Source organism: Phocoena sinus, chromosome 14 (genome assembly GCF_008692025.1).
Source record: "Phocoena sinus isolate mPhoSin1 chromosome 14, mPhoSin1.pri, whole genome shotgun sequence".
Lineage (NCBI taxonomy): Eukaryota > Metazoa > Chordata > Mammalia > Artiodactyla > Phocoenidae > Phocoena > Phocoena sinus.
In genome coordinates this window covers 79362868-79377947 of record NC_045776.1, presented here as the reverse complement: position 1 = coordinate 79377947, position 15080 = coordinate 79362868, and the positions used below count along the sequence as shown (strand labels likewise).

Sequence of the window (15080 nt, the reverse complement as noted above, 5' to 3'; positions counted from 1 at the left end):
TTAACTGCTCTTAATAGATTTATTATTGAATTTGCAAATGGCTCACCTTGGTAAATAAATCAGTTTTTAAATAATTAATCGGCAATTCAGCACCCTCTCTCCACAATACAACGTGTCTGTAGTTCCTGCTGGAAATTAAATAGGAGGCAGAAGGTAGGTTAAGTAGCAGCCGATTATTAAAACTATATTTGCCAAGGTCTAATGTAACAAGATCCATTTCTTATATGGCTTCACGGAACCTCAAAAATCTCCACTCTTCAGGAATAATTATTTGCTGTTCAATTAAATTCAAAGGCTCAGGCTGCAGTTAAATGAAGTCAAGTTATCTCCTTTTATAATTGGGGCAGGCTCCAGGGATTTTTTTTAAAGCACTATCCCATGGCTAAAAGATATGGTTTTGGATGAAAAACTGCTTGGGAATTGAAACATGCCAACCCAGCCGAACCTCTTTGGGAAAACAGATTATTAATAAAATGTTACTGTCATTATTAGTAACAACACAGCTACCGTTGATTCACTTACTATGCACCAAATGTTTTATATACTTTGATGCTCACAAAAGCACTTGAAGGGTGTTACGATTTTTTTTAACATCTTTATTGTAGTATAATTGTTTTACAATAGTGTGTTAGTTTCTGCTCTACAACAAACTGAATCAGCTATACGTATACATATAGCCCCATATCTCCTCCCTCTTGCGTCTCCCTCCCACCTTCCCTATCCCACCCCTCTAGGTGGTCACAAAGCACCAAGCTGATCTCCCTGTGCAATGCGGCTGCTTCCCACCAGCTATCTATTTTACATTTGGTAGTGTATATATGTCCATGCCACTCTCTCACTTCGTCCTAGCCCACCCTTCCCCCTCCCCGTGTCCTCAAGTCCATTCTCTACGTCTGCAACATTAGTCCTGTCCTGCCCCTAGGTTCTTCAGAACCATGTTTTTTTTTTTTTAGATTCTATATATATGTGTTAACATATGGTATTTGTCTTTCTCTTTTTGACTTACTTCACTCTGTATGACAGACTCTAAGTCCATCCACCTCACTACAAATAACTCAATTTCGTTTCTTTTTATGGCTGAGTAATATTCCATTGTACACATGTGCCACATCTTCTTTATCCATTCATCTGTCGATGGACACTTAGGTTGCTTCCTTGTCCTGGCTATTGTAAATAGAGCTGCAGTGAACATTGTGGTACATGACTCTTTTTGAATTATGGTTTTCTCAGGGTATATGCCCAGTAGTGGGATTGCTGGGTCATACGGTAGTTCTATTTTTAGTTTTTAAAGGAACCTCTATACTGTTCTCCATAGTGGCTGTATCAATCTATATTCCCACCAACAGTGCAAGAGGGTTCCCTTTTCTCCACACCCTCTCCAGCATTTGTTGTTTGTAGATTTTCTGATGATGCCCATTCTGACAGGTATGAGGTGATACCTCATTGTAGTTTTGATTTGCATTTCTCTAATGATTAGTGATGTTGAGCAGCTTTTCATGTGCTTCTTGACCATTTGTATGTCTTCTTTGGAGAAATGTCTGTTTAGGTCTTCTGCCCATTTTTTGATTGGGTTGTTTGTTTTATCAATATTGAGCTGCATGAGCTGTTTATATATTTTGGAGATTAATCCTTTGTCTGTTGAGTCGTTTGCAAATATTTTCTCCCATTCTGAGGGTTGTCTTTTCATCTTGTTTATGGTTTCCTTTGCTGTGCAAAAGCTTTAAAGATTCATTAGGTCCCATTTGTTTATTTTTGTTTTTATTTCCATTACCCTAGGAGGTGGATCAAAAAAGATCTTGCTGTGATTTATGTCATAGAGTGTTCTTCCTATGTTTTCCTCTAAGAGTTTTATAGTGTCTGGTCTCACATTTAGATCTCAAATCCATTTTGAGTTTATTTTGTGTATGGTGTTAGGGAGTGTTCTAATTTCATATTTTTACATGTACCTGTCCAGTTTTCCCAGCACCACTTATTGAAGAGGCTGTCTTTCCTCCACTGTATATTCTTGCCTCCTTTATCAAAAATAAGGGGACCATATGTGCATGGGTTTATCTCTGGGCTTTCCATCCTATTCCATTGATCTATATTTCTGTTTTTGTGCCAGTACCATACTGTCTTGATGACTGTAGCTTTGTAGTATAGTCTGAAGTCCGGGAGCCTGATTGCTCCAGCTCTGTTTTTCTTTCTCAAGATTGCTTTGGCTATTTAGGGTCTTTTGTGTTTCCATACAAATTGTGAAATTTTTTGTTCTAGTTCTGTGAAAAATGCCATTGGTAGTTTGATAGGGATTGCACTGAATCTGTAGATTGCTTTGGGTAGTAGAGTCATTTTCACAATGTTGATTCTTCCAATCCAAGAACATGGTATATCTCTCCATCTGTTTGTATCATCTTTAATTTCTTTCATCAGTGTCTTATAGTTTTCTGCATACAGGTAGGTCTTTTGTCTCCTCAGGTAGGTTTATTCCTAGGTATTTTACTCTTTTTGTTGCAATGGTAAATGGGAGTGTTTCCTTAATTTCTCTTTCAGATTTTCCATCATTAGTGTATAAGAATGCAAGAGATTTCTGTGCATTAATTTTGTATCCTGCTACTCTACCAAATTCATTGATTAGCTCTAGCAGTTTTCTGATGGCATCTTTAGGATTCTCTACGTATAGCATCATGTCATCTGCAAACAGTGACAGCTTTACTTCTTCTTTTCCGATTTGGATTTCTTTTATTTCTTTTTCTACTCTGATTGCTGTGGCTAAAACTTCCAAAACTATGTTGAATAATAGTGGTGAGAGTGGACAACCTTGTCTTTCTCCTGACCTTAGAGGAAATGGTTTCAGTTTTTCACCACTGGGAACGATGTTGGCTGTGGGTTTGTCATATATGGCCTTTATTTTACTGAGGTAAGTTCCCTCTATGCCTACTTTCTGGAGGGTTTTATCATAAGTGGGTGTTGAATTTTGTCAAAAGATTTTTCTGCATCTATTGAGATGATCATATGGTTTTCATCCTTCAATTTGTTATATGGTGTATCACACTGACTGATCTGCGTATATTGAAGAATCCTTGCATTCCTGGGATAAACCCCACTTGATCATGGTGTATGATCCTTTTAATGTCCCGTTGGACTCTGTTTGCTAGTATTTTGTTGAGGATTTTTGCATCTATGTTCATCAGTGATATTGGCCTGTAGTTTTCTTTCTTTGTGACTTCTTTGTCTTGTTTTGGTATCAGGGTGATGGTGGCCTCGTAGAATGAGTTTGGGAGTGTTCCTCCCTCTGCTATATTTTGGAAGAGTTTGAGAAGGATAGTCTTCTCTAAATGTTTGATAGAATTTGCCTGTGAAGCCATCTGGTCCTGGACTTTTGTTTGTTGGAAGATTTTAAATCACAGTTTCAATTTCAGTGCTTGTGATTGGTCTGTTTATATTTTCTATTTCTTCCTGGTTCAGTCTCAGAAGGTTGTGCTTTTCCAAGAATTTGTCCATTTCTTCTTTTCTAAGAATTTGTCCCGGTTTTCCATTTTACTGGCATATAGTTGCCTGTAGTTCTCTCTCATGATCCTTTGTATTTCTGCCGTGTCAGTTGTTACTCCTCCTTTTTCATTTCTAATTTTGTTGATTTGAGTCTTCTCTCTTTTTGTCTTGATGAGTCTGGCTAATGGTTTATCAATTTTGTTAATCTTCTCAAAGAAACAGCTTTTAGTTTTATTGCTCTTTGCTATCACTTCCTTAATTTTTTTTTCATTTATTTCTGATCTGATCTTTATGATTTCTTTCCTTCTGCTAACGTTGGGGCTTTTTTTGTTCTTCTTTCTCTAATTGTTTTAGGTGTAAGGTAAGGTTGTTTATTTGAGATGTTTCTTGTTTCTTGAGGTAGGATTGTATTGCTATAAACTTCCCTTTTATTACTGCTTTTTCTGCATCCCATAGGTTTTGGGTTGTCGTGTTTTCATTGTCTTTTGTTTCTAGGTATTTTTTGATTTCCTCTTTGATTTCTTCAGTGATACCTTGGTTATTAAGTAGTGTACTGTTTAGCCTCCATGTGTTTGTATTTTTTACAGATTTTTTCCTGTAACTGATATCTAGTCTCATAGCATTGTGGTAGGAAAAGATACTTGATATGATTTCAATTTTCTTAAATTTACCAAGGCTTGATTTGTGACCCAAGATATGATCTATCCTGGAGAATGTTTCATGAGCACTGGAGAAGAAAATGTATTCTGTTGTTTTTGGATGGAATGTCCTATAAATATCAATTAAGTCCATCTTGTTTAATGTATCATTTAAAGCTTGTGTTTCCTTATTTATTTTCATTTTGGATGATCTGTCCATTGGTGAAAGTGGGGTGTTAAAGTCCCCTACTATGTTACTGTCGATTTCCCCGTTTATGGCTGTTAGCATTTGCCTTATGTATTGATGTGCTCCTCTGTTGGGTGCATAAATAGTTACAATTGTTATATCTCCTTCTTGGATCGATCCCTTGATCATTATGTAGTGTCCTTCTTTGTCTCTTGTAACAGTCTTTATTTTAAAGTCTATTTTGTCTGATATGAGAATTGCTACTCCAGCTTTCTTTTGATTTCCATTTGCATGGAATATCTTTTTCCATCCCCTCACTTTCAGTCTGTATGTGTCCCTAGGTCTGAAGTGGGTCTCTTGTAGACAGCATATATATGGGTCTTGTTATTGTATCCATTCAGCCAGTCTATGTCTTTTGGTGGGAGCATTTAATCCATTTACATTTAAGGTAATTATCGATATGTATGTTCCTATTACCATTTTCTTAACTGTTTTGGGTTTGTTATTGTAGGTCTTTTCCTTCTCTTGTGTTTCCTGCCTAGAGAAATTCCTTTAGCATTTGTTGAAAAGCTCGTTTGGTGGTGCTGAATTCTCTTAGCTTTTGCTTGTCTGTAAAGGTTTTAATTTCTCCGTCAGATCTGAATGAGATCCTTGCTGGGTAGAGTAATCTTGGTTGTAGGTTTTTCCCTTCACCACTTTAAATATGTCTTGCCACTCCCTTCTGGCTTGCAGAGTTTCCGCTGAAAGATCAGCTGTTAACCTTATGGGGATTCCCCTGTGTGCTATTTGTTGCTTTTCCCTTGCTGCTTTTAATTGTTTATCTTTGTATTTAATTTTTGATAGTTTGATTAATATGTGCCTTGGCGTGTTTCTCCTTGGATTTATCCGTACAGGACTCTCTGTGCTTCCTGGACTTGACTATTTCCTTTCCCATATTAGGGGAAGTTTTCAAGTATAATTTCTTCGAATATGTTCTCAGTCTGTTTCTTTCTCTCGTCTTCTTCTGGGATCGCTATAATTCGAATGTTGGTGTGTTTAATATCGTCTCAGAGGTCTCTAAGACTGTCCTCAATTCTTTTCATTCTTTTTTCTTTATTCTCCTCTGTAGTAGTTATTTCCACTATTTTATCTTCCAGGTCACTTCTCCATTCTTCTGCCTCAGTTATTCTGCTATTGATCCCTTCTAGAGAATTCTTAATTTCATTTATTGTGCTGTTCATCATTGTTCGTTTGCTCTTTAGTTCTTCTAGGTCCTTGTTAAACGTTTCTTGTATTTTCTCCATTCTATTTCCAAGATTTGGGATCATCTTTACTATCATTACTCTGAATTCTTTTTCAGGTAGACTGCCTATATCCTCTTCATTTGTTAGGTCTGGTGGGTTTTTGCCTTGCTCCTTCATCTGCTGTGTATTTCTCTGTCTTCTCATTTTGTTTAAATTACTGTGTTTGGGGTCTCCTTTTTGCAGGCTGCAGGTTCATAGTTCCTGTTGTTTTTGGTGTCTGCCCCCAGTGGCTAAGGTTGCTTCAGTGGGATGTGTAGGCTTCCTGGTGGAGGGGACTGGTGCCTGTGCTCTGGTGGATGAGGCTGGATCTTGTCTTTCTGGTGGGCAGGACTGCATCCAGTGGTGTGTTTTGGGGTGTCTGTGACCTTATTATGATTTTAGGCAGCCTCTCTGCTAATGGGTGGGGTTGTGCTCCTGTCTTGCTAGTTGTTTGGCATAGGGTGTCCAGCACTGTAGTTTGCTGGTCGTTGAGTGGAGCTGGGTCTTAGCGTTGAGATGGAGATCTCTGGGAGAGCTTTCGCCATTTGATATTATGTGGAGCCGGGGGGTCTCTGGTGGACCAATGTCCTGAACTCGGCTCTCCCACCTCTGAGGCACAGGCCTGACACCTGCGGAGTACCAAGACCCTGTCAGCCACACAGCGGCAGCTCTGTCCCTCACTGCACCTCCTAGGTCATGGCCTGCTGCTGCTGAGCCCATGTCCTGCTTCCACCTGCGGTAACCCAACGGGAGCACGGGCAAGAGGACGGTCTTGAGAGGGTCTGCTGCTGAACGGTGGCCAGCCTCGTTCTCGTCCCTCGTCCCGGCAGCAATCCAGCAGCTGCAGTCGGGTCTCCTTTCTAACAAATCCTAAAGGGTTACTCAGATGACACCTTGTAGAACTTTCTGGGGATCAGGGTCAAAGAGCCTGTCAACGTAGTGGCGACTGCTAGCTGCTGCTTCCGAAAGGACGCTCGTGCGGATTGGGGTCTCCGTCGGGCACGCCATCTTGGTGCTATGATTTTTACCGTCTTGTTCTACGGGCAAAGAAAACCAGGCTCAAGGGAGTTGGACTGTCTTGCTCACAGCTGCACAGTAAGGAAGTATCTGAGCTGGAACTTGAATCGAGGCCTGTGTGATTCCTAGCCTGAGAGCCTTCCCATAAAACCAGCTGCCTTTTCACACTTGTTTGTGTGGCTGATCTTTCGGAAGTTTCTCAGCTCTTTACAAATCATCATAAAATGCTGCCATGATTAACTCCATTCTGAGAATCTGGTATTTACAGTTAGTAGAAAACAACGATACAGTGATTAGAATATATGTTAAGGTCTCCGCATTGTCAGCCAGTAAAAATCATATAGCCATATGTAGAACAGTTTCAAGAGAGTCACTTTTAGCAGGTTAAAATTAAAAAGCATAGGGATTAAGTACCTAGCTAGTTAACTACACTTACATGTTATATAAAGCACAAAACACAGCACACATACCCAGGAAGCAAACAGGCCTCTTGTGTAAGCATGGTAAGCCACTTCCAAATTTTTCCTTCAGCGAGGGATTGACACAGAGTAAGAGCCTAATAAACATTTGTTGAGTGACCAAATGAGGGATGAATGGATGAAATAATTTAGACACATGTTAAATCATCTTGTTTCATATAAACACCTCCCAGTGTAACAGCTGCTAGGAATTTGAGAAAAACTGAAAACATTTAAGGCATAAATGCTTAAGGAGAAAGAAAAGACCTTTAAAAAATGTGTCTTATAAAATAGAGAAAGATTTTATTGTTTCTGTCAATTACTGTCACTTCATTCTCATACCCCAGGGTCTCAGGGGAGCAAGGTTTGGGAACCACTATCCTAAACTCAGATTTAAGTGATGAGATAAAACCCAAAAGCCCTACAGAGAAAGACAAATATCATATGATATCATTTATTTGTGGGATCTAAAAAAATGATACAAATGAACTTATTTACAAAACAGAAATAGACTCACAAACACAGAAAACAAACTTATGGAGTGGAGTGGGAGGGGGGAGATAAATGAGGAGTTTGGGGTTAACATATACACACTATATATAAAATAGGTAAACAACAGGGACCTATTGTATAGCACAGGGAACTAGACTCAATATCTTGTAATAACCTACAATGGAAAAGAATCTGAAAAAGAATATATATATATATATATATATATATATATATATATATGAATCACTTTACTGTACACTTGAAACTAAAACAACTTTGCAAATTAACTATACCTCAAAAAAATACTGGTAGGAAAAAAAAAAAGCCCTTGAATCTGGATGGATTTGATGTCTGTGAGGGGGGTAATTAACCCCCTCCCTAAACCCCAAATGCCTTTCCTCTACCTCTTTATTTTCCATGCACCAGTCTCCCAGGTATGCCCTTGCACACAGTGGGGCGGTAGGGCCAGAATAGTGGTTAAGTGCACCACAGTGACATAAGGGGCGGTTAAACACGCAGCAGTTAAGTATGCAGCGGTCACATATACAGTGGTTCACTACACAGTGGTCAGATACGCGGAGGGGAAGTATGCAGCCATGAAGAATGCTGGCTCCAGAAACGGACACACTTGGATTTGAACCACTGCTCTATTACTTCCTAGCTGGGTGGCCTCTATGAGTATCATTTTCATCATCTGTAAGATGGGTATAAAACATGAGACCTGTGTCCTAAGTTCGTTACGAGGAATGAGGGAGCTTTACTTATGCGATGTGCCCTGGACCAGCACGGAGCAAGTTACAGTAAATGTAGTGTCTATTATGACTTTGATTATCACTAGCAATAGGTTTATCATCAATATTGTGGTTTTTACTCACGTCAGAGAGCAGGTCACAGATAGGGGAAGGGAGCAAGGGGCCTGGACACTCTACAATCGAATGGACGACACGGCATCATTTTTAGATTATCATGTCCAGAACCTTCTCTTCCGGCTCCGTGAGACTCCAACTAACATCTTAAGGTCCTCTTATATTCCAGGCTCACTGTCAGGATCTGTACACACCTGATCTGATTTAATCTTCACTTGACTTTGAGAATTAGATCTCAATATCCCCATTTTATAGTTGTGAAAACTGAGGCTCACACAAGAAAACAATCTTGCCCAAGGTCACTCAGTTAGTAAGTGATGGTGTGCAGGTTTGAACGCAAGTCCCTACAACACACTAAGTCCCCTTTGGCTGTTTAGGAGTCAATGTTTTGAAAGTATGGAAATTCCCTTCCCCTCCCCTTCTCTCTCCATCTCCTTCAGCCTCTTATGGAAACAGCTTTTTTTTTCTGTTTCCTGGGGAAAATCCTCCAGAACCGATGTTGAACTTCACTTCTTCAAGCTGATAGGACTTAACTGTTTCCCCCTCATTGAAATCACGGCCTGTAGCCAGCCTGGGTAGAGGGCACCCTGGGTGGGGAAGCAGCCTTCATCCATGAAAGCTGCTCTGGCTTCCTAAGCCACTGCCTCAGGATTCAGGCTCTTAACTGGAGACTCCTGTTCATAAGCCTCAGGGGTCTATGAGTCCTCTGAAATGGTACACAGAATTTGGGGAGTATTCTTGGCATTCATAGCTTCCATCTAATTCTCAGATGGGTTTTGATCTGATTTAGGATCTCAAAGAGGAACTTGCAAAAGCGAGAGGGGAAGAATGGTCAGAGAGACAAACTTCATTTCTCCATCCTCAAGTTGAACTTCCTTGTTAGATTGAAGAGGGGAGCGGGGGCAGGGTCTCACCTGTGTGCTCTGGCAGGACTGGCCTCCTGGCAGGCTTTGCCTCTCTCCCAGCTGTTGGAGCCCAAGACCTCAGTGGCCAGAGCTGGCTCAGCTTTTTCTGAGGGTCCATCCTGAGCTGGGACCATGGGGCTGCTCTGGGGTTCTGTCCTATAGGGGAGGAAATAAGGAGGCAAAAGTGTTAGGATATGACAGAGATTCTTACTGTTCATCAAACATTCATAGATGTCAGAATATTTCCAACCTCCCTCGGAGTTAAGGTGGGGCCATATCATCATCAAGGGTCAATGGTCTCTGAATGGGAGTGATATGTATTGTTTCCAGTATGAGGCAGTAAGATCTGTGTGTCATCTCCAGCTCTCTCTCCCTCTGTCTCAGTGACTTTGGAGGCCACACATTCCAAAAGGTGAAGCTACTTGATGGAGGAGAGATGCCTGGGCCACATGAGACTTTGCATGACAGAAATAAGCCTTAGTTAGGTTAAGCCACTGAGGTTTAGGGACTTACTTGTTACTGCAGCATAGCCTAGCCTAACCTGATTGAATCACAGGGAGAGGCTGGAAACCAGCATTTTACTTCCTTCCTCAAGACTTAACTGGAGGCCAAAGCAGTATAGGATTAGTTCAAACTCTCCTTTGCCGTTTCGATCCCACTTTTCTGCCTTATCTGTGTATGGCACGGAGGCAGCTTCATTTAAACACTATCTTCACGATTTAGTAACTCTAGGTCCTGGGATCAGTCCTTCAACCTCTCTGAGCTGCAGTTTCTCCTCAACTATAAAAATAGGGAATAATATCAGTCCATATATTGTTGAGCTGTTGTGAAGATAAAATGAGATAATGCAAGCAAACAGGAAGGCCTAAGAAATATCACTGCCCTTTCCCTTTACTTCTCTGTGAACCAAACCTCCCATTTGGTGTCCTTAGCAGGTGCGAAAACGCCTACTTGGGACGGCAGTTCCCATGAAAGCCTGAAGTTCTCTTCTCTGCCTCTGAGATGAGGTCCAAATAACACAGGGAAATTACCTGCGTCCCACCTCCTTCTCTGAGTCCCAGAGAGGGAAAGGAAGTTGCTTAGTTACTCAGTCTTTGAGGAAGTTGTCACTCAAGTCTCCTGGCTCCTGTCATTCAGTCAGGAGTCTGAGAACCACAGGTGGATCTGGCCCCATCCAGCAAGCATCCCAGCCTGCTCACCCTGCCTGCAAATCCCAGGTCAAGCATTGATCAAAGGCATTAGCATTTCTCCTGCACCGAGCTCCTGCAGCCAGTGCATCAAGATTGGCTTTATGACTCAGGATGAATACATTTGATAAGCCCCCTGCTCCTTCGGGCTGCCAGGAGCGCAGGCCAAGCCTGGTCAATATTGAAGGAAGGGCAGCAAAACACATCCTTCTCTGTCAGCCACTGATCGGTGCATCTTTAGAAGCAGAGCTGGGGGATACTTCAAGCCCAGGAAGGATGGAGATTCTAGTCGGGTCTGCCCAGCCCTCCTCACTGCCAACTCCATGCTACCAGAACTCCAGTTTTCCCTACACCTCCCTGCAGCCCTTCTCCCACGATGAGGGTTCCATTTCCATGCCTGCGTTCCCTCCAGCCTATCTGTGTGGAATGCTGCCCTGGCTCTTTTCAGATAACTCAAAGCTTGCAGTTTATGCCCAGCCTCCAGCAAGGTTTGCCTCTTGCCACACTTGTCCTAGCCAAGGCTAACCCAACATTCACTAACGCCTATTCCCTGAGTGCGTGCAGTGTGTCCAGGCCAGTTCTAAGACCGGCGATGCAGTGAACAAGACACAGGTGTTCCCCGAGATCATGGAGTTTAGATTACAGATGGAAAAGCAGGTAATAAACACACAAGAAAGTAACAATATGGCTTATTTGTTGGTAATAACTTATGGAGAGAATAAATCAGTGGAATGGGGCTAGGAAATGGGGAGCGGGTGACTGTTATGTCGTATATAGTAATCAGGGAAGGACTTTTTTAGGAAGTAACAAGAGAGTGGAGACTTGAAGGATCAGAGACTAACCTTGCAGCTCGTGTTGGTTTTAAAATGTGTTCACAAATTCTTTGACACTCATACCATCCAAAGCTGAATCCTAGAAGATGTGGTATATATACGACGGAATACTACTCAGCCATAAAGAAGAATGAAATAGTGACTTCTGCAGCAACATGGATGGACCTAGAGATTACCATACTAAGTGAAGTAAGTCAGACAGAGAAAGAGAAATATCATATGATACCACTTATATGTGGAATCTAAAACACCCGATACAAATAAACTTAGTTACAAAACAGAAATAGACTCACAGATATAGAAAACAAACTTACGGTTACCAAAGGGGAAAGCGGGGGGAGGGAAAAATTAGGAGTTTGGGAGTAACAGATACACACTACTATATAGAAAAGAGATAAACAGCAAGGACCTACTGTATGGCACAGTGAACTATACTCAATATTTTGTAATAACCTATTTGGGAAAATAATCTGAAAAAGAATATCTATATATGTGTGTGTGTGCACGTATGTGTGTGTGTGTACACACACACACACATACATGCACACACACACATATGATGGAATCACTTTGCTGTACACCTGAAACTAACACAATATTGTAAGTCAATTATACTTCAATAAAAAATAAATAAATTTTAAAAAGAGAAAAAAAAAAAAGCGGGAGCCTAACTTCCTTCCCTGTGAATACTGGATGGGCTAGTGACTCACTTTTAATGAACAGACTGAATTAAAAGTGATGATATGTGACTTCCAAGACTAGGTCATGAAGGCAACTTCTGCCTCTTCCTCTTGGATTGATCACTTTGAGCGAAGCTGGTCGCCATGTTGTGAGGACACTCAAGCAGCCCTGTGGAGACGCCCATGTGACAGAACTGAGGCCTCCTGCCAACAGCCAGCACTATCAGCCATGTGACTGAGCCACCCTGGAAGTGGGTCCTCCTGCCATAGTCAAGCCTTCAGATAAGACAGCAGCCGTGGCTGACATCTGACCACCATCTCATGAGAGTGGTGAGTGAGTCAGTCACCCAGCCAAACCCTTGACTCACAGAAACTGCAAAACATAACTGTTTATTGTTGTTTTAAGCCACAAAGATTTGGAGTATTTTGTTGCTCAGTAATATACAACTTCTATACAGGTATCCGCAATCAGTGGAAGTATGTTCTAGGCAGAAGGAATAGCAAGTTCAAAGACACTTGGCATATACAAGGAATAGCAGGCAGGGGTTAGAGTGATAAGAGGACAGATCAGAGATGAGGTCTTTGATGGGACCTAGGAATCTGTATTCTTAAAAAGTTCCTTGGGGGCCTCTGATACTGTGCCAGGTTTAGCAAAGCCTGGACTACATAGGTCATGGAAGACCTTTGGGTCCCATGCGGCTGAAATGGGTGATGTGATCTGGCTTACATTTCAGAAGGTTCTCTCCACAGGCTTCGGACACTCAAAGGAAGGGAAGAAAGAGATCGGGAGACTTGCAATGACTTAGTGATCAGCGAGTTTATCAATGGATGCGTATTGCCCAGCAGAGTCTTGAGTTGGACACACACACAAGAATGGAATTTTGGACTTTCTGGAGCGTTACAGGAAACCAAGACACAAATATGTGCCCCAGGCAACCTGGCACTAGGCGGAAACTGAGTCGACGTGAGGAGTTTGGCAGTGAATAAATACATGACAAATAGCGCTGCCATTGGATGGAAGGTCTCAGTGACTTGTGCTAATAGAGGCGTGGGTTATCCCCAGTGCAGGGAAAGCTGGGGGATACTACTGCCAGGCACTGGCGGACAAGGCTTAAGGCAGGGACAGTGCCTCACCCATCGCTGCCAGCAGCAGGGTGGAGAATCAGGGATGGCAACCCCGACAATGGTTTGATGAGGAGAGCGGTATAATGGAGCTGCTGCAGCTTATAGCTTAGCTTGACACTCCCTGATGTGGTAGTTCTTTTTTTTTTCCAATAGCACTGGCTTCCCCTTCCTGGTGTTGGGTACCTCACCTGGGATTATAGCACAAACAAAAACAGAATTGATTCTACCAGGCTGACAGGGAGTGGTGAGGGAAAGATGAAAGGAATCCTTCCTAATGTAACATTTAAGATTGTTTAAATGTGTTCTAATACTTTGCTTCTTAGCTTTTTTAAAACTGAAAGAGACTCAGGGATCATGTAGTCCAGGCTCTGCTAAACATGGCACAGTATCAGAGGCCCCTTAAGGAACTTTAAAAAATACAGATTCCTAGGTCCCATCATAGCCATAATAAATCAGAGTCTCCAAGGATGAAACGTGGGAACCTGCAACTTAAAGAAACATCCCAGGTAGTTCACCTTCTATTAGGTCAAGAATAAATCCAAACTGATTATTGGGATTGAAAGGCTCTGAATGATCTGGCCTCTGTCCCTCTAGACCCCATCTCCTACCCCCTCCCCGTCCCTTACTCTGCTTTGGCCACATGGCCTTCTTGCTGCTCTTCACATGGAACAGGGCCCTTACTCAGAGCCTTTGCTCTTTCTGTTCCCTCCACCTGGTATGCGGTTCCTCCTCCAGCTATCTGCATGGCCGGCTCCTTCTTTTCACTCAAATGTCACCTCCTCAGAGAAGCCCTCCCTGATCCCCTTATGTAATCGTGCTCCTCTCATCACCAGCCACCGTCACAGTGGCCTGCTGTGCCTTCCCTCCTTCACAGTACTTGTTACTATTTGAAATGACCATTTTACATGTTTATTTGCTAACCGTTTGTCTTCTGGACTAGAATGTAAGCTTCCTGAGCGTGGGAACTAGTCTCTTCTCTCACCACCGAATCCCCAAGGATCTAGTGTCTGGCATAGACAATGCCTCCTTACTCAGGAAGCATTTGTTGAATGAATGAAGTTACAAATCAATTCTGATGACCAATCTCATGTGAGAACCACAGGTCAGATGCAACCTCTCCTCACATAGAAAGAAGCAGAGGTCCAGGGAGAAGGACCAGTCTGAGGCCACACAGCACTTCAGTGGACTCAGACCTCAGCCATGGTACCTCCACCCCCTTAGCCCCACCCATCTTCCTTCTTTGCCTCCAGCTTTGCATCTTTGCAGAGCTTTAAGAAAAATTCTGTGTCCCATCCTTGCTGAGGAGTACAGGCAGCTGACTCGTTTTTTCCACGTAGCTCTTTGATGTTGCATTAAAAAAAAATACTTAAAAGAAGGTGAGCTCTTCAGGGGACGGCTAAAACAGTGAAGTCAAGGGCCAGTGCACTCCACTTCACAGAAGGAGGGAGGGAGGCACAAGTGCTGCATTCCTCAAGGCCTCCCGCTCTGGTTCCTGCTAATCAGCGACCTGGAGCTTAGATGCTGCTCTTCGTAGTCATGGCAACCAGCAGATTCACAGCCTGTGATAAGAGGGCTGAACTTTCTGCAAAACTCTCCAAGATGACTGGCTCCCTAGCTGCTTCCCTGCTTCCCCCATCAAAGCTCCTGACTCCAACAAAGTGTTCACTCAGTCGGTTGGGTGCCTCGAGCACTAGTGTGAGTTAAACACCGTTTGGGGAGTCAGAGACACACAACGGTGGAGGGGAGTGAGGACGCCGGCCCCTGCCCACCTCTGTGCAGAATGAGGAAACCGAGGCCCCAAGAAGAGAGGAGCCTTGCCCAAAGCCACAGGGCGACTCACGTCAGAGCTTCAGCTTGAACTGTGGCCTTCTGACCCCCAGTCCGGTACTCTTTCCACGTCCTTTGATCAAAACAACAGCTGGCATTTATCAAGCACCTACTCTGTGCCAGACACCGGGCTAA

General features: G+C 42.6%; 1 protein-coding gene across 1 annotated transcript in view; it reads right to left on the bottom strand.

Annotated features, from left to right (window-relative positions):
• The window catches only part of SRRM4 (serine/arginine repetitive matrix 4), a 161460-nt gene that overhangs the window by 38622 nt on the left and 107758 nt on the right, over window positions 1–15080 (bottom strand). The window contains exon 2 of the mRNA XM_032603401.1: window positions 9303–9449. Within this exon, the coding sequence (XP_032459292.1) occupies window positions 9303–9449 (147 nt within the window). The remainder of the gene's footprint in view (window positions 1–9302; window positions 9450–15080) is intronic.